Below are 20355 nucleotides of genomic sequence, written 5' to 3'. Positions count from 1 at the left end.
TTCCCTCCTCGCAACTCGTCCTCACATCCCTCACTCCTGCCATTTATTTGACCCTGCCTTCATGTTTAATGTTGGATTGGAATGTGGGGAAAAAGTGAACACTCACTTGTTGATTGAAAATCGAAATTAATATCTAAAATAATGACCATTTATAACACGAAAAAAATAATAAGCATTTATAAGTGTCCGTAACGCTAAATAGCTTAACATTAACGAAACTGAAAGTTGACAAGAGAGTGCACTTGTGATAGTAAGCTTGATCATTGGCCTTTCGAACAGCAGCATACAAGGGGGAAGGTGAATGCCATGTTTTCGTGTCAGATGTTCATGTCATTTGGGTACCCGCATAGAGACAGCGACAGAAAGATAGAGGGTAAGTAGCAATAACAAATCACTCATATTTACCCTATTAGAGACAGGGACAGAAGGATAGAGGGTAAGCAGCAGTAGCTTATCATTTACCCTGTTAGAGACAACTGAAGATTGTGAACTAGTGCAGTACTGATCAGAATAATAACAGCACAAGACTATGTCAGTAATAATAAACATGCATAAGAATTCGAGTAATGATAAACATTTACTAGACTGTATAAAGATAAGTATAACTCCCGGGGAATGCCTTTTTTATTACACTCATTGTTGTAGCTCAAACATGGCAGTCTCACACGGACACTTAGCTTTATTGACTGTCGAGGAAGCCGGCCGTTGCTGCTTTTTTCAGCCGATGAAAACATTTGTCAGCTTGATCTGCTGTCGTCCTTCATCAAGGAGTTATTACTGTGAGTAAGAGTGTTGACATGTCTGCAAACTTCTCTTGATGCGCGTCTGGTTCACGATTATTCACGAGGTGGGACCATGAGGGGCTGAGGATAATAGAAAGATATGTCACCTTGTGTCATCACCTGACAGGTCACTGACGAAGCTGCTGCCAGGACCCCCAGCCTCCGTCTCTCACCCCCATCTCACCTACTTCCCACGTTTTCTTGGGCGTCGGCGAAGCCCACCTTGCACTTTTTGTCTGTTGCAATGTCTGTCACGTGTAAGATGTAGCCGCGGCCCGTTGCTTGTCGTGGTATGGGACAGTCCCCCCTGTCTTGCGAGCTGTTACCATGCAGAGTCAGCCGTGTGTATGTATTGGCCTTATGATTTTGGTTTTGGGTAATAGTGGTTGATGTTGTCGTGTTGTCTTGTGTTACGTTTACAGGCGCAGTCTGTCCTTTCACCAGGTCGCTGTACGATGTGAAAGAGGAAAAGGTGTGTGTGTGTGTGCATGGTGTGTAATGGGGGCTTGGTGCATAAAAGAGGCGCTATGTTCATTTGCACAAGCCATTGGAAACTACTGGAGCGCAACGATTCCCACTGCCGGGAGTTTATTGTGTTGTGCTAAGTTTAAGCCGGTCTTGTTACACACCTTCCGAGAGAGTTCTGCTCATCTTAACCATTTTAGTCTGCTTGATATATATTTTTAAGAGTCTGTTTTTGTTGGGTTTCTTTTGTTGCTGCTGTTGTTGTTGTTGTTGTTGGTGGTGGTGGTGGTGGTGGTGGTGGTGGTGGTGGTGGTGGTGGTGGTTTTTGTTTTGATTTTTTTGCCGTTTTCGAAACGAGTTGTTCATGGAGGTGTCGGTTATGCGACGTCACATACGTGGTTTTGGTAGCCGTGCGTCACTCAGCGATCACTCGCTTCTCCTGAGGGTGTTGAATGTTGGTGAGGGGGTATCTAACTAGTGGTTGTCCTGTGTGTCTACGGCACTGGCAGACGACAGCGACAGGGAGGGCTGCTCAGTGTCGTCAGGTTGTCATTGACTCTGGGACTCTAACTTTCGCAAAATGAATGCACATCCGTTTGGTGCAACTTTCACACGCGCGCGCGTGCCATGGAGCGCTCCGTTATGTAACAGTACCGTGTGGGCCTCCTGCCGACCAGACGCTACATTCACGGATGACCGCGCTTTAGTGAGCACAGACGTTGAGTGCCGCGCTTCACGCTCTGCGGCAACCCTGTCGGTGCCGAGGAACTGACGGCCTGCGATCACCTCCCGCTGACGGTAGGGAGAGGTAAGTGCGATGACCTGCAGCATCCGAACACAACCCCGATATAGTGGGGCACTATTGGGAACGACCCTGCTGCGTCTGTACTGGTTCTTCCTTGCTTTTCCTGACAAGGTTTGTCTCGTGTCGAACGGTGGCTGTTTTTTTGTCTGATGCCCTTCGACCTTTCTGTCGGTTCAACTACATAGTTTTGAAGAAGAGATAAGGGCTACCCCAGTGGTTAACTATGGACCAGAAGCTTCGGAGTCAGCTACTAATCGAGTGTTGCATCTCTTGCGTACGTGTATGATCCACGCCCAGGGCTGCTAAGGGTTGTAGGTACTGAGGTAAAGCAAATCCCGGGGTACGGACTGACCTCTGGCTCCTAAATAACGGTCCCAGTAGTAACGTGCCAGGACACCATCGAACATTTAAGACAGTCCAGGGCCGTCCGTCCACACAGGAAAGAAATGGGGGTAATGACATGCGTGCGTGCACAGGAGTGGGGGTGGAGTGGAGCAGTGTATAAACAGCGGGCGAGGACATGAATGTAGAGATATGTGTGAGAGGTGGGGTTGTTGCGTTGGATAGGTTGTGTTTGAACTATAGTCGCACAGCTGCCGCGTGCAGGCGACGGCTGGCGGAACCCGTCCGTCCCCCGTGTAGCTTGAGCGCAACATCGATAGAAATCCCTCGGAGACTAAACAAACCGCTTGCCAGCTCAGACCGTGCAGCCAACTTTTAGGATTCTGCAGCGGCACCGGCGACACTTGGGGTGGTGTATCAGCTCTTGACACAGGAGTCGGTGCCGCAGCGTGTGACAGTCACCACGTCGTCTGGTGTGTCATGTGGAGCCGCAGGTAACGTCCTCCTCTTCCTTTACGCTTTCACGAGGCCGTTCTAACACTCCATCCCCGCCCCGCCCTCCTCTCGCTCTTTTCAGCAGAAACGTCTGGATGGTGTACGATGTTTTTAAAGCAAAGCACCTTGGGTGGTTGTGTACTAGGTGTTCGTACTTTTTTTTTTCTTGCCAGCTTTGATGCTCGAAAAGCTGTACCGGAAAACAGCAGTCGCCAGTCACGAATTTTTGGCCTTTGCTGGGGGCTGGACTGGGTGGGCAAGGGAGACTGAATTAATTTAGAATAGTTTTATTCCCCGAAATATATCATTTAGAAATACTCTTGCTCATATTATGGAAGGTGATGCACGGTTTGTGTTGTGAAGTTCCGTACTGGTTTAATAAGACACGTGCGAATTCTCACTCCAGTCAACGGTGTCAGAAGACGGTGGACAAATTAGTCTTATGAGGCCCTAAATGGACACAGCACTCGAGAGCATATCACACGAAGGAGTAGTTAGACCTAGAACTGAATTAAAGGTGGGTAGGAGAATGTGTCTTTTTAAGGCATTGAGATTTTAAATGTTTCTAAGTTGCGAATTTTGTCTTAAGTAGGCAACAAATGGCTGTCTCATAAGTGGGGAGTTTTATTGTTGTTTTTTAAAACTTTTTTAGTGAGTTGATTAGAGATTTTGAAGGAAGTAGGGAGTGTTTACACTGTCAGACAACATTAGCTATCTGCAGTCACGTGGTGTGATTGCATAGATGACGTGGTGGGTCTGTGGTGTGGGCGTAGGAAGGACAGACTTCTTAGGTCACAGTCACCTTGTGTGATCATCTACATATTTGCAAAAAATGTGAAGGACATCGCCAGGTTACAATCAGACGGTAGAAAAGCGACATAGGTGTAAGGGCTCAACGGTGACTTTGATAATAATAAACTCAAGATTTGTAAAGCTCATACTCACACTCATAAGGAGCATGCTCATAGTGCTTAAGAACAAGACATGAACAACATAGGAGAGACAGAAGAACAGACAACAGAAGGATAAACAACAGTACTGATGAATAAAAGATATACAGAAAACGCAGAGAGGAACCAGGTAACAAGGACTGAGAGTATCATGAGTTTGCAAAGGAAGATGAGTAGGTAAATAGCAATAAATGGGAAAGAGGGGGGGGGGGGGCAAAGGACAGGCAGATGACCCATCAGAGAAACCCTAGTTAGATAAGGTATGTATATACATGGTCACCAAAGGCTTAGATGACATGCTAGATCACTGCAATGAACTAGCTAAATTAAGAATTCAGCATTAAAGACATGTAGGCTCAGAGAACTAGCCAACTGAGGAACTTGCTCAGCATTTAAAAAAGTGTCAACAAAGAATTAGCTAAATGAATCACTCAGCATTAAAAAATATGTCATCTCAAAGAACTAGTTGAGGGATTTGCTCAGCATTTTAAAAAGGATACTTCTTAATGCTGACAGACTCATTCAGTTCCTAGCAATGACAGAGTCTGTGAGCATTAAAAAGTGTCCTACAAAGATTTGTGTGGCTGACTTACTGGTCACGGAGAGGCTGTTAGAACAAGATCTCTGTTAATCCATTGATAACATGGCTTTGAATGAAGCAGCACTGTATAGTTGAATGCTGTGGATAACCTTCACATGCAGTCAGGCTTAAGCTGTCAGTGGAGTCATTCTTCCTGCCTTTCGAAAAGATTCAAAGATGGATTTAGCTGGCACATGCTAATTGTTTGCCAGCTTGCAGCTGACGGTGATTAAGAGAGGTACTCTTGGCATATTACGTGACTGCAGATGTTTTACTGGACTGCAGTTAATAAAAGAGGTTATGACAAACTATAGTAGTTTTTCTCACCCTGTGATTACTGTTCATATTTGTTTTAAAGCCCACAGCAAATAAAGTAGATTTGGGTTTGGTAGACAAGAATCGACATCCTTGTGTTGTAATTTGGGGTGTTAACTGGCCAGCAGGCTTGAGTACCACAATAGGTCACTTGTGACACTGGTGGTGTGTGTATATACATGTTAAAACTTTGAAAGGTAAGGGTAGTCCCAAACTTGGGGCCTGTGAGGCAGTGAGATGTCAGAGCCTGCAGTTACCTCAATGAGATGATATTGAACAGTCTAGTTTATGTGCCTTCAGGTTCGGATTACTGTGTGGGAATGAGCATTTGTGAGTGAGTGTGTGTGTGTGGAGGGGGGAGCTAGATGAGGATATGCGTGCTATAGTTTCATTGGTACTGTGTAAGACCAAAAAATGTATTTGTAGACAAATTTGTAGACTCTGAAGTCAGTCGATGCCGTGAGTAGTAACATACCCTTGTGATGTTAAGCCTCCCTGTCAACCACAAGAGTTTCCTAATAAGTGCAGAAACAATGTGATACCATGTCTTTTGTTGTTTCTTGTTTAGTATGTCATAAAATTATGAAACGACTCTGTGTCTCATGATACCTTGTCAGATTTTTTTTACTTTGTCACCTAGTGGAAAATGAGCTAGTGTAAGATCTTACCTCTGCTTATTTTTTCTTCCACAGGACAAGGCTGAAAACTTTGTCATGGCAGCACTCTTTTGTGCATCAGAGGAAGGCAATGTTGATGGCCTAAAGGAGCTGTCAGAAATGGCCAACAATGTAGATCTTAGCACAGCTAACAAGGTGAGCAAATGTTTGGTACACGTAACACAGTCCACAAGAGATTTTGCTTGCAGCAATGTTTTGTTTGTTTTAGCACAGCTAAAGATTATATGATTGTGCAGCGTGAACAGGATATTTTGATACTGGAGGGACATAAAGAATTCTTAAAGGGCAACTTGAGTGCAGCATTTTTATATGATCGGGTTAAGTTCATTTTAAAATAATAATTCCCAAAATTTGAGTACCTAATTACACTTAATTTTCATAATGGTAGGAAGACTTTAAAAAACATGTAGATGACATAGAGGCAAGAAAGCGAAACCAAAATGCAAAAGGATGTTTCAGCATGGTGAGACTGCTGTTCACATGGCAGCAAGTGGGGGGCATGTTGATGTCCTTCGCTTCTTGCAGGATAAGGGTGTTGACATCGCTGTAAAAGACAAGGTATTTATTCTCTCTTTCTTTTAACCTATGTGTCCCCACTTTCCCAATGCCACCATTCATCAGCTTATTTCCTGCTTCCCCTTACTCTGACTCCCCTCTGGATTTTCATAAATGTAGAAACAGGAAAAATCACTATTAACATATTAACTACTATCTATTCATAAATGTGATCATAGAGGACTTATTTTGTTCTGGTCGAATTCTGTTTGTAGCAGCTTGATTTGATTAAGTGGGTGGGGTGTTGAATGAGCAGTAAATGACTTAATCAAAGCCTGTCACAAAGTACGGTGTGTTGAATAATTCTCCTTTGATGGCATTGCTTTGTACTGTTAAGATTTATTCTCAGTGGTACCCAGAAGGTTTGTCAGAGGAACAGTTAAAGGAAAACTCTGAATTATTGTATCTTATGAGGGGGAAAGTAATATGAAATTACTCGTGGGACTAGTAACTGCTGTTTAAGGCGTAGGGGGAGGTATTGAGCATTTGTGTTTGTTAAGGGGACAGAAATGGGATCTTGCATAGGGAATTAATATTAAACAGATAAGGTAAAGAAGCATAATCTAATAAGAAAGGGATCAAATCAAGATTATAGATTAAGTTTTGCTGCACCTGATTTTTATCTATTTTTAAATTTTGCAAGCAAGGAGACTCTGCCATTTACTGGGCAGCCAGGCAGGGTCATCTAGATGCTATCAAATGCCTGCATGAAGCGGGCCTTTCTCTCGACTCTCAAAACAAAGTATGCATGTTTCTCTTTATTGTTTACAAAAAAAAATTAATCAGAGGTAACAAAAATTCTTAGGAAAGTTACATGAAAATAGGTATAATATCTCATACTACTGCTCAAAACTTTGATGGCTGAAGCTTATGGAAGCATCTGGGAACGTCTGGGTGTGTGCATGCAGATAAGATACCTGTGCAAAGTTGAACATGCTTGAGTTCTGACAAGTGCATTTGAGAATGACTCAATAAGTTAAGCATTGGACCATAGTTGTTTATTTTATCTTTCATGAAGGCCTGTATGAATCTGACGTCAGTGGAAAAAAAAAATTCTTTTAGTGAGAGTACACAGACTGTCATTTGGTTATCTAGATTCATGACATATAAGAAATGTAGCTGGCTTAAATAATGTAAAAAATTTGCTATTTTTAAAATAAAGTTATCAAAGATTAGTGAAGTGCTATGACCTGCACAGCAAAAACTTACTCCTTTGTGTGAACTTGTCTTGAAAAAGTCAGAGGAGACTGCGCTGCACGTGGCTGCTCGCTATGGCCATGCCCAAGTTGTGGACTTCCTCTGTTCATCTGGTGCCAACATCAACATACTTGATAGTGTAAGTATAGAGCCATTTGTGTCTGTAGTCAGTGACTTTTGCTTAACATTGTCACTGCAGAACTATAGTTTATGCTGCTGGCCGTCACAGTGCAGCAGTGGTGTTCTGTACTGCCAAGACATTGATTGTCGCAGTTTGCTTGTGGAACATTGTTGGTGTCTTCCACAGCTAGCAGGCTGTTGATCTCCTTCACCAGAAATGTTTTTTGCTGGGAATCGGTTTGCTGTGGTGTTTACATTGTTGTTTATTATTGCATGTTTTAACAGTTGTAGTAACCAAAGCTTCCAGTTATTATTTGGGTTGGGCCATTACTTTTGTTTGTCCTCTGAGTGAGGTCATCATTTCCATCATTGTACTGGCATGTGTCTAATTGTATGCTTGTGTGTGTGTGTGTTTGTAAGGTGACCAGACGTCCCGCATTAGGCGGGACAGTCCCGCTTCTGACCTCGTGTCCCGCCTGAATATCGGGCGGGACGCCCAATGTCCCGCTTTCTGGCTTTCTGGAAGTCCATCAAATGTCCCACTTGTCTTTAAAAATCTGAATACCGTACGCTGATACGGCGTTTTTTGTCGTTGACGACACCATCTTCGGCACTTGTCCCGCTTTCGCTCCCGAAACGTCTGGTCACCTTAGTGTTTGTGTTGTCAAACATTGGTAGTGATCACCACTGCACAGGGCCGCCGAGAGCCAGCCCGGGCCCCGGGACAGACGACCTCTCCGGGCCCCTTGTACTTGTAATCGTAAATTATTTTCCCAGTATATAATGTAAAGGAGAAGAAGAAGAAAAAAAAAATCCACTGACCAAGGCCGGGCCCCCTTGACAACCGCGGGCCCGGGTACACCAGACCCCCCTCGTCAGGCCTGCCACTGCACTCTTCACAAAAACTTAAAATTGAACAAATGATATGGGAGAGTTCTAGAAGGCCACAGATAAATGTAATTGCAGCCTATAACAACAACCTAAAAAACTTAACCCAGACTCACAAAAGCTCAGTTTCTCATGTAATAACAATGAGAAAAATCAAAATTGTTTGCATCAGCATCTTACACGAAATGTATTCAGTCACATTTCAAATGGCAAGTCGTTCAGAGTAGAGGATAATTGCCATAAGGCAATACAGTGCTGACAAATTCCAAGTCAGCTGATTGCCAGATGTCATGGGTGGCACAGAAGGCTTCCTATCTGATTAATCTTCTTATGTTGACAGGGAATGAGGTCAATTATTCATTATGCCACTTCTTAAAAATAAATCGTTAAATTTTTTAATACATTATTTTGTGCTAAGATTGATAATATACACAAGAAGTCAACAATAATCTTTAAACCCATTTTAACTTTAAATTTTGTTGATTACAAAAAATCAAAACAAAGTGGCAAAACTTGCACAAGGTTGATCATAACTGATACAATTCTCATCAAAAATATTTAAATCTTTTGAGCTTTTTGTGTCATTGATTCCCTTTGATACCATTGCTTAGATTTTTTTTTTAAAGTCAAAACTAGTAAAACTTGCAGTGTTGGTTGACAGCTCATGTTGCTGTGTAGTGTGCTGTGTGCATGGCAAACTGATTCTCCCACCACCACTACCACCCCCCACCAAAGTAATCAGATCAGTGCTAGATTTTGTTTTGTTTGTTTCTATATTTTGCAAGAGTGATGGCCAGTTTTGTTTACCCTGCAAGTTTTGTTTTACACCGGTAGCTTGGAGAAACACCACTCCACAGTGCAGCATGGCATGGCTACGTGTCAATCGTGCAGACTCTCTGCTCTTATGATGCTGTGGTGGACATACAGAACAAGGTAAAACATCAAACGGATCTGATTTTTGAAACAAAATGTATTCAAAGATGTCTTTCTGTGATCCTAGATGGTCCGTCACATTGACTGTATCAAATTATAGAGGTTTGTCAGGTGAAAAGTTTCAGCGCACTCTGAGTGTTCAAAATGAGCGTGAATGGAATTTATATCAAAGGTGACGCAACCTTGACCGGACTTTTTCTCTTTTTGATCAGCAGTTACCTAATTCATGCATTCAAACACACAAAACATGCAAACAACAACACACTAAAGGCCAGTAATATCATATGCATCTCCTGAAACCTTTATTCATCCATTGATGTAGTTTCAGGTTCAACAAAGCAATAATAACAAGGATGTAAGCAATCTAAGTCCGACTGTATGCCAGAAGTGAACTTTTGTCACAGTGTCATATCTAAATATTTTAAATACAGATACAGACAGGTAAGATTAGAGCTTTTGTATTTATGCTCTGTGAATGCATTTGACATGAGTCAGTATAAATGTTTAAAAAAAAAAAAGAAGTTAAAGGCAACAGTCATCTTGTTGGAGTGGCAAGATTGAGCTAAATGTTATGCAAACCATCATTCAGTCAGTGTAGCATTGAATTCACATGACCATTGAAGCTACTGCAATTATGGAAGCCCATTGTGATTGCAAGGCAGGGTAAATGAGGGATTTATACTAGTTAAATGAGAACAGAAAACAATTTATTAATAATGATTCACAGTTTCAGCTGTTCTCGACAGAACAGTTGTTGATCTTGCACACCTGATGTGATTATATTTGGTCATGTTAATGTCATTCTACTTGTCTTCAAGCCACCTGTTGGGTGAGCTGGCAGACGCATGATGTGTTGTCTGTTACATGTTAAAAAAACTTAAAATTGAACAAATGATATGGGAGAGTTTTGCCTTCACAAATTAGATGTGGGGTTGTCCACATGCACATACGCCGATAAAAATAAGTGAACTTCTGTTGTTCCAAAGGTATTTTCCGTTCTTGTGCAGATCTTCTTTCCTTCTGTAATGTGGATATGATGTTTACTCTGCAAGCATTCTTGTGTTTGCATGCATGTGGGTAATTTGTGCCGTGTTTTGTGATATTGTGTGATTTGCTGCATCAGTTTTATGTGCATGCTTGACAAGTATTTGTTGTTTTCACAGAAGTGCATTTGCTGACATTTCATTGTTTTTTATTATCTCAGTGGTGTGAGTGTGTCAGTGGAGGATGCACAAGGGGAAGAAATCTGTACCTGGCTGGTGCTTCTCTCCCCTCTATCTCTCACACACTTTTTATACACTGACCTATTTGTTTTATTCTGTTGATTATAGGAAGGAGAAACACCTTTACATTGTGCTGCTGTCCGAGGAAATTTAGACTGTATTAAGGTTCTCTTGGAGCATGGAGCACCAGTCAACCGACTGGACAAGGTTGGATAAATCGTTTTCTTTGAAGAGCACGATAGATTTATTCTTACAAGTTTGTATAATAGGAGCAGTGTGTGACAACACTTGTCAATTGCTGAAAGGGCAGCAGTAGACATTGTTTACATCTTGTCTGAGAGCATGCACTTAATGGCTTTTTGTTGTTACTTAAGGGTTAATACCAACAAACTCCTGTCTGTAACCTTGATGTGCTCCCATCTTGGCTACATTTTCACACCCAGTCAACTTCGGTTTTTTTCACTTCATTACTACTTTGTTATACTGTCATCTAATCTTTGCCTTACTAAAGAGATGGAAAAGAACAAAATGTCTGTGTTAATCATGCTGAAGTGTTAGATTGTATAATTATTTTTAATATGTTAGGCTAAAGGTAAATGCTTCTGCGTCAGAAGTGTGAGTTTGCATTGTTCTGATTCCTCACAGACACAAAAATCATTTATAATCAGGTTTATTATTGAGCTTTAGTTTTACCAAATTTTTTTGGTTTCTATCACAGCGGGGTAGCACAGCATTACACATGGCCTGCCAGCGTCACCATGCCAACATAGCCCTTTTACTGTTGAGAGCCAGCTGTGAATTGGACTTAATTGATAAGGTACATAAAATCTGCAATCAGATCTTTTGTTGTGATCATGCAGAGATATTTGTTTTGGTGGTAAGATATGTGATAAGGCTTTTATTCTGATAAAGCTAATAATCATGGTTGATTTTCCCTTTCATGACTCCTGATAGGAACATTTTGCTTGAGATGTTTATTCTTTGACTCCTGTTTGGATAATGATTTGAGGTATTCATTCTGTGACTCCTGATAGGATAATCATACTGATGAGTACTCATGTTTGAGATTTTGATTCTGTGACTTCTGAGCTGTTCATTCTTCTCGGCAGGAGACAGGGGAGAGTGCCCTGCATATATCGGCTAAAGAAGGACTGCTGGAAGTTGTTCGGCTCATGTGCACACTAGGCTGTAAAGTCGATATAGTCAGTTCTGTAAGTTTTTTTTTTTTAATCTTGTCGCCAACACTTGCAAAACTTTTTTTTGGTGGGGTGAGGATGGGGAGCCCTTAAAAGTATAGAATAAACAAGAATGTTGGGAAAAAATAAAGATGTGTGCATGACATCAGTTCTGAGTTTGCCCCTGATTAGACTACTTAAATTCTTTCAGAGGTAAATGACTTACAAATGAGGGCAAAGGCAACTTCTGGTTTAACATGATCTATTAAATTAGTAGTGTTTTAGTGTGGGTTGCTTAAGTGTAAAATTGTAGTTGTGCTTAAAGTACAAAATTAAAATTCTATGTTCACTGTGGAAAATGGAAAAACCATTCCATAGATCCCAGAGTATTTGATGAGAAATTTTGACTTGATAACGTTATGCGTCCTCAGGATGGTTTTACACCACTCCACCTGGCAGTGAAAGCTGGACATATTGAGATTGCACGCTGTCTTCTCATGGCTGGTGCTAAACCGGACATCCCTAACAAGGTTTGTTTATCCAGACAATCAGTTTCGTACACAAGCAGATTAGGAGTTAATAGTTACTAGTTTACATAGTTTTCAGGGGTGGTGGTGGTAAGAGATGAATGCTAGCTTGCAGCAAGATTCTGTTGTGTGTAGACATATTCAATTTGCAAAATAGTGCTTAAAATTGTGGATTATGGTAGGACAATTTTGGCTTGCAGATAGTTCTCTGCTTATTTCTCATTTTACATGCTGGTATTTGGAGGAAAATTATTCAAAATCTACATTTGAGTCAGTATGAAAGGTGCTTAGTGACACTAAAACATGGGCTACCTAAAATAATGGAGAATATTGTGCTATGAAACTGAGTTTTTGCTCATTTTGTGTGGTCAGGGAAAAAGTTAAAAATAGAACATTCTTCCAAAGATGTGGTAATGTATCCAACTCTTCAAGAATATTATGGAGTTTACCAAACTGGGAATAACAGACTAATAAAGATATGTCTGCAAGTTTGTCAGTTAAAAAAACAAAACTATTCTCAAAAGTATTTTTCATCCATGAATGAAAATAATATTAAACAAGGATGAAAGTTGTTTTTATTAATACTTTGACTCTGTGCCTCAACCTTTGATTCTTATGCCAAGGTATGCACAAATTGAAGTATTTAAAAAATCATAAAAACTAAACATGAGAGGAAGATGAACCAAAATTATATTAAAAGTTCAAACTTAAGAGGAAGAAACTGTTCTTACTTTACCCCATGGTGAAATTGGACTTTCTTGTAAATCCAACAAAAATATATCAAGTTGTCTTTCCATAATGAACAATTTTGCACATTTTATACACAACTAAGGATCACTGATGGTCCAGAATTCAGTGAATCAAAATTCAGTTAAAATACAAATATTATATAGCATGTAGAGATGAATAAACATAACTCATGAATAACTTTATTGTCAGAAATAGGCTTGAAAAATTATGAAAATTGCTAGCTTTTGCATGTGCATTTGTGTTGCCATTGTTTTTGTTAAAGAAAGGTACATCCAGAAAAATTCAGAACTTCAAAGTAACATCACCCTGTTCCTGTGTTAAGGAAGTAACTCATTTCTAATGTGATTCTTATAGATAAACATCAGGATTTTGTCCCTTTCTGTTTACGTAGGTTTCTTGGTAGTAAAAATTATTAAAAATGACCGACAGAGGTGGGCAGCCCAGATTTAATAGTTGCTGAAGGAGCTGGAATCGAAGAGTTGACCACCCACAAGAAATAATTCTGCAAAGAATATGCCTTAGAAATAATGTTTTTAAACCTTCAGCTATTTTGCATAATTAACAGTATAGAAAAATTTAGTATCCAAACTGTATCAAGTAACCAAGAAATCGAGAATATAGGAGTAGTGCAGCATAAGGGATCTAGCAACTGGAATAGTACCTCATCACTGGCTTGATGTCTGCCTGGACCCTGGGAAAACGGAATAACAACCGAAAGAGGACACCAACAACAGTGACCACCATCTATGTCACGGAGCAATGTCTCTCCTACACCTATCCAAACCCACCTCCTCTTCATTCTCTTCCATCTCCGCGCCTGACCCCTGACTTCCCTGGGAGTGCACAATCACTTTTTAGGTGGAGGCACTTTTTTCTCTTTCAAACACATTTTATTTGCTTTTGTTAAAGTTTAACTTTATATTCCCCCGGAGCTCCATCAGCTACAATAGAATTTGCTGTATAGCTAGTTCTGGATGTTTCTATTATGACCATATGTTCATTAGCATCATGAGTTTGCTTTGTGTGTTGCTTATATTTATTCTTTTTTTCACTAAAGAAATATATAAATGAATGCCTGTTTTTTTAATTAACTTAATTTTTCTAATCTTTATTTTTTGCTGTTCACTCAGCTCAGAGCTGCGAGTCAAGATTTTGTGACAAAGTTCTAATTTCTAATAAGATCATAAATATTTTGTTACCCTTTCCAATTTTCATAATCATTATGTCATCTACCATGATATCACTATCACTTAGCATTAGGGGTAACTTTAGTTTTTATTAGTCTGTACTGATTGATCTGTTTCATGCGAAAGCCTCACTCTTTCTTTATTCCCTGCTTGCTCTGCCTCCTGTCTCCCCCTAGTGTTCTCTGTCACTGACTTAAGCATGAACATGCATTCATGTGCATACACATACACACCTCCACATACCCTTACCATGAAACTAGAATTATATGCCTTTGAATGAAAGCATTTTCTAGGGATAAAAGCAAATGTAGTTTTCAAATCTTTTAAATCTTCTGCACAAGTGATACATTTCTGCAGCATGCAAACAAGATTATCTGAAATGCTGATATGTTTGTAGTGTCATTATCAAACATGGTTTATGCCATCATCATTCAAAATAATTATGAAGTAGTGCTGCACTTTGCATGCTGTCTGTTGCAGGATGGGGTCACTGGGGAGATCATGGCTCTTGCACAGGGATTTATGGACATTGCAGAACTAATGAGCAAGGTCAAAGGGGTATGTAAGGTTTCCATTAAGATTACTTTAAATTTCATCTTATGCGCTTTACTTTTCCTTTCCTGTAGTCCTACTGGGTCATATGATAGTAGTTTGAAGAAATGTACACAACATTTTGTTGAAGTCCTATACCATGTTCCCTGTTCAGGCTTGGGTTTCTCAAACTGTCAATTAGAGGGCAAAAGGAAGCTGAGCAAGGTTTGACTGGCTTGGTCCTTAATACTGCCGAGCAAGATTTAATGAATTTGGTTGGCTTGAAAGGGCATGTATGTGTGAGAGAGAGAGAGAAATACCATTTGGGTGTGCATGGATTTGTTGGAGTGGGGAGAAGAGATTATGAATTATTTTGATGATTTTTTTTTTTTTTTTTTTTTTTTGAGCATTTCACTGTTAAATATAGCGAATATTTCATTTTCAAATATTATGCATTTTTCTTATAAAATTGCCTGGCAGTAAAATATGTACATGTATTTTCTCATGAGGCAATAAAGTTGTATTGTATCTTCTATCAACGTTTCTATAAGCAGTAACATAGCATAAGCATTAAGGAGCAGGAGACAGCTTAGAACTTTAAACCTGTTTGGGACCTAATGCTTCCAAGTTATTGATACGAAAACCCGTAACTGTCAGCTCTTGAATGTTCCAGAATGAGATATGATAAAGCAGGTAAGTTTTTGGTTGTGTTTTACAGGAGAAAGGTCAGTTATTTATCCAGCAGCTCTCTCCATCAAGCAACAGTCTTCCCCGCATCAAGCTTAAGGTCCTCGGATCTACTGGTGTTGGCAAATCTTTAATGATTGAATCTCTTAAGTGCGGCTTCTTGGGCAGCTTCTTCAGACGAAGACTACCAAACAGCACAGGCAGTTCCTTCAGGAGTAAAAGTAAGAACTTCTGTAAGAACTTCTGTGTGCGGGTGCTTTGACAGGGAGTGTAACCATGCACCCAAATATTTATGTGAATATGCATACATATATATTATATATAGATGCAGCAAGATTGTACAATACTACAGCAGCTTTATCTGCTGTGCAGTTGTAGCTGCATATTAGTATAGTTGTAATGGCACCCAATAGATAACCAGCATATTATGTTTTGCAAATCTGGTAACAGTATGGAGAGGAGTAGAGATAGCATTAACTGACGCCCGTTCATTAAACTGTTACCAGAATCACTGTCTCGGCAGTTCAGCCTGCCAACACCACTCAATTATCAGGTCGCAAACCCTACGTATACCAAAGGACTTGAAATACAGCAAGCCACTCTAACAGGTAGGATCTTACTGCTTTGTGATAGTGTGTTCTGCCTCTACATCTCTTAATCTTTAACTACTTGTTAATGATTGTATTCCAAGAAGTTTAAATGTATGAGTGCATTTATATATCTATAGTATGTACAATTTTTGGCAATATGTCACACTACATAGATGTGCATTCATGCACATGTGCACACACACTAACACTTGGTACTAGCCACTTTGTAGGCAAAAAAGAAAAGCAAAAGCACAAAAATAGTTGATGTTTATCATGGGTGCTACAATTTAGTGTTAAAGCAATGTGTATTCATATTATTTTTAAACAGGTGCTGGCGACTTCAGCATATGGGATTTTTCTGGATACGAGCCCTACTATATGCTGTACGATCACTTCTTGGGGGACACCCATTGTGTACACCTGGTGACCTTCAGTCTGCAAGACTCCTCTGATGAACAGCTTGCTCAGGTTATTTTCTGGCTCAACTTCATCAAAGCTCGTGTTGCACCTGCCTTGCCAATTGGTGAGTCATGCTTTTGCCAGAAATAAACACACTAATCTAGCAACAACTTTCCATTCTCAAGTTCAGAATTCAGACAAAATAAAAATGGCAAACCTATTGAGAGTTTGGTAGAGTTATTGCCATAAAAGGCTGAGAGGACAAGCACTCATTTTATGCTATGTTCATGTGTTAAATTTCTTCTTCTATCCAGGGATTTTTATGTAAACGCTATGTCCGCCACTTTTTGTGGCATTCTCAACTGAGCCATAGATATGTGTGTCCCGTGTGATATATGATAGGATTTAATAATTTTTGTCCATCATCAAAACTTTCGATCCGTGACACCATAATACTGATAGCAGCCAGTCATCATCTCGCTCAGAAAGTAATGTGCTCTGAACAACTGCTGGTGCAGTCAGAATCATTTTCATATTCCAAAATTGTCCAGGTTTTCATAAACACAGAATCAAGATTACAGGATTTTCCTAGGGTTACTGGTTAGTCATCCTAAAGGTAAACAGTTCTAAGCTTTCTCTTTTTTCAATAATACCAGCAGGGGAAAGAGACAAATTAGAAAAGTGTTTCTACAAAACTGTTTTGTTTCCATATAGGCTTCTGTGGCCGACTTCCCAATACTCCACGAGTTATTTTGGTGGCCACACATGCTGACAAGGGTGGCTGCTCGCGCAACAGCCGGGGAGAGTATGTCAGTCCTGAGGGTTATGCTCTCCATCAGAGGGTTCAGCAGATGTTTCAGTATGATGTGGAGCTTAGTGACCGCCTTTACATCATTGATGCACAGGTGGCAACATCTGCAGACATGAAGGCACTGAAACAGGAACTGATGGTGGCCAGAAGGAATGTTCTTGATGTAAGTGTAAGGTTTGAAAAGTATAGCTTATTCTGCTTGGTCTTTCTCTTGGGCTCAGTATGTCTGTCACATTCTCTCATAAGGTTGAAATATATTCTTAAAATTTTATTTTCAATGTATAAAATGCAGCCCTGATTAGTGATCTATAGATTTTATCATTTTTTATTTTATTTTTAAAATTTTGAACCCAGCACCTTCCCAAGTCAAATGGTCTGCTGGAAGCCGCTGTAACCCAGCTTGCCGCTTGGCGACGTGAAGCACATCTGTTCCCAGTGCTTACTTGGCCACAGTTCACTGAGTCCATTCGATCCAGGGTCAACCCTCTAGCTTCTGATGATCACATCAAGGCTCTGGTCGAGCAACTGCAGCTGATGGGAGAGGTATTAGGAATGAGATAATTCTGACGGAGTGGGGAGAACAAATTTTAGACAGTTATCATCTAGCAGGCTTATGAGAAATTTGCATGATTTGTATGTATAAGATGCTGAAATTGCTACATGCTCAGTGGTGTTTTTTTATAATTACATGTTCATGCATATTTTTTTTTAACCAGACATGAGAGCAGGTGGGCCAGGTGGAGATGAAGCATGTATTGATCAATAGATGAACAGATCTGTGTTAATGCTGTTTTCTGAGTATGTTTTGGTCTATGCTTGTATGGAGAAGGAGTGTTACAAAGGATGCTTAAGGATTGAACAAGACCTGAAACTTTGCATCAGGTGGTGTACTTGGAAAATGAGTCTGGGACAGACTTAGTGGTGCTGTCCCCTCGGTGGCTGTGCGTGGACGTGATTGGAACACTGCTGTCACATGAAAAAATAGTGCAAGCTCGCATCACTGGCTGTTTCTCAGTTGACGAATTTCAGATCATGTTTCCTGACACAGATGCCAGCAGTTTGCTACAAGTAAGATATAAGAATGGACTGGATGTAGTCATGGTTTACAGAAGGCATTGTTTTCATTCATTCTCAAAGGTGTCTTACGTTATAGATCATATTTATTAGGCACCCAATGATGGATATAGAGAGTATTAAAAGTATGAAATATTATGGATAATCAGAAGTTTATTTCATGAAAAGATGCAGTGTTTTTGTTGGACATATTTTGTAATTTGTGTATTTTTCATAACGTTGCTTGAAAATTCGAGTGGGGATAGAATCTATATCCTCCACTTGTGAATTCTCTTTGCATGAGAAATTTTGTCTAAAATACTATCACATTGTGGCACTTTCTCCACTTTTGCAAATTTCGATTTTAATCAGATAACCTTTATTTCTTTAGGCTTTCTGTTCCCCTTTTTGTGTAGTTTTTAATCCAATAACTGTTTTAACTGGCATTTATCAAAGATGCTGTTTCATATTTTCTCAGGTTCTTGAAGCCTTGGAGGTCTGTACACAGTGTGAAGTGGAAGGGGATGTAGAATTTGAATTTCCTTGCCTCAATTTTATCGAGACTTTGTCAGGGTTGTGGCAGAGAGATGATGAGCGATACATTGATGCTGTGTATGGAGGTGTACGACTTCACACCAGTTTCCAGTCAGGAGCTCAGCTCAAGTACCTTTTTCCTCGAATCCAGGTAAAGTTATTTCTTTAGGCTTTATACACCAATTAGAATGAGTTGATAAAATGTTAGTGCTGACGTGGTCATTGTCTTGTGTATTCTGGTGACTCTACTGAGAAATAACATATCTAGTCATTCAAAACACAATTTTAAGATCACTATTTTTGCCTTACCTTGACTGCTAGAGTTTCCTGCATACTTTGATGCTATGCCGTTGTGTCTTTGAATATTTGTTTTATTTCCTCTTTTTTGCCAGTCTCTTCTGTTTTTGTTTATTTTGTGTTTATATTTGTTTTGTACTTGTTAAGTGCATTGAGCCATAAAGGAACTGTATAAATGCACTTAGTGTTTATTATTATAATATTCATTAATGTTTATTATCATTATAAGTTCATTTATCTTTATTTGGCATGTCTTTTGTCTTCGAAACTCTTGTACTTTTGTACAACATAATAAGTAAACATGTTTGGAAGTTGTTATCTGAGGGAGGGGGAGGTTAAGTAGAAGATTGAACCTGATCTGACAGAATATTTGGGAGCAGTGGACCTGTATGTTTGTCCAGGTTTTCTTGCGTCGAAACATGCTGGGAGAGAGTGAAGATCAGGAAGTGGACTTGTACCAGTGGCACCATGGCTCCAAGTACTGCTGCGGAGCTTTGGAGGGCATCATAGACATGGATAACCATGAGCAGTACATAGAGATCAAAGTCCGTGGCCCTCCAGCATCCCGCTATTCTCTATTCTTTTTTCTGGAAGATTTTGTTAATGTAGTAGAAGAGGTGAGATGATACACAATGATTGGTTATTTATAATGCGGTCTGTAAGCAGTGTGGTTGCTGGCTGTATTCTTACCATGAACACACCTGTCTTCAGATTTTTGCTTGCTTGCTCTCAACTGCTTCCTTGATTTTTGTGCGTGTGTATGTGCCTCTCATGGCTAAAAGCATCATAAGAAATAGTTTTGTGCCATTTTCGTTACCTTCAATGACTTTTTCTCTCTCTCTTTTTTTTTTACTATTCATCAGGCTTTTTCTGTTACATTTTCTTTGCACATACTAGTTTTTTCCCCTTGTATTTGTTCATGACCATTTGATTTTGATTAATTGCTTTAATAATAAACTGATCGCTAATTTTTCAGAAAGTTTTAAGATGCAACAGAGAATATAAGTTTTATATAAATGCCAAGCTAATTTTTGTTTACAGGTGATTGAAAGTGTATGCCAAGGACTGTGTACTGAACGCTACTCGCTGTCACCATCCCAGCTTCGGCAACATGGGAAGATTGTACGCAGTTACTCCCCTACAGAACTTCTTCGTATGCAGCTCGAGAACCGGTCTTCAGTGGTGCTGAGTGGAACAACATATGAAGACTTTCTTGACATTGCCTGCATGGGCTCCGAGGAGGTAAGACATGCTGGTCAGATGTCTTGCTGGGTGCTTCTGTGAAGTGTTGACAATGCATGATAGAGGCAGGAACAGAGGAAATAAAAATGATTTTAGATATTGTTTCCTGACATAAAATCAGGGCTTTCCCAATTATAATTTGAAATGTTTTAATGTAGTATTGCTACCATCACTATCTTCCATTAAAACTATTTTAGAACATTTAGGATTCTGGCGTCTTGTCCGTAGTGTTTTAAAAGAACATG

The 20355-nt window shown here is 39.9% G+C and overlaps 1 protein-coding gene across 2 annotated transcripts in view; it reads left to right on the top strand.

Moving 5' to 3' along the window:
• The window catches only part of LOC112554315 (death-associated protein kinase 1-like), a 90365-nt gene that overhangs the window by 62074 nt on the left and 7936 nt on the right, over positions 1-20355 (top strand). Inside the window, exons 10-28 of one of the 2 annotated variants that reach the window (XM_025222049.1) lie at positions 5427-5546; positions 5871-5969; positions 6610-6708; positions 7204-7302; positions 9006-9104; positions 10436-10534; positions 11046-11144; positions 11437-11538; positions 11934-12032; positions 14447-14524; positions 15216-15405; positions 15691-15792; positions 16103-16297; positions 16888-17147; positions 17339-17527; positions 17867-18052; positions 18516-18722; positions 19270-19485; positions 19910-20110. In XM_025222049.1, the coding sequence (XP_025077834.1) occupies positions 5427-5546; positions 5871-5969; positions 6610-6708; positions 7204-7302; positions 9006-9104; positions 10436-10534; positions 11046-11144; positions 11437-11538; positions 11934-12032; positions 14447-14524; positions 15216-15405; positions 15691-15792; positions 16103-16297; positions 16888-17147; positions 17339-17527; positions 17867-18052; positions 18516-18722; positions 19270-19485; positions 19910-20110 (2739 nt within the window). The remainder of the gene's footprint in view (positions 1-5426; positions 5547-5870; positions 5970-6609; positions 6709-7203; positions 7303-9005; positions 9105-10435; positions 10535-11045; positions 11145-11436; positions 11539-11933; positions 12033-14446; positions 14525-15215; positions 15406-15690; positions 15793-16102; positions 16298-16887; positions 17148-17338; positions 17528-17866; positions 18053-18515; positions 18723-19269; positions 19486-19909; positions 20111-20355) is intronic. The other variant, XM_025222050.1, reaches the window with a different exon arrangement.

Source organism: Pomacea canaliculata, linkage group LG13 (assembly GCF_003073045.1).
Source record: "Pomacea canaliculata isolate SZHN2017 linkage group LG13, ASM307304v1, whole genome shotgun sequence".
NCBI classification, from domain to species: Eukaryota; Metazoa; Mollusca; class Gastropoda; order Architaenioglossa; family Ampullariidae; genus Pomacea; species Pomacea canaliculata.
Note: the sequence above shows the minus strand (reverse complement) of the source record. Positions and strands in the feature narration are given on the sequence as shown.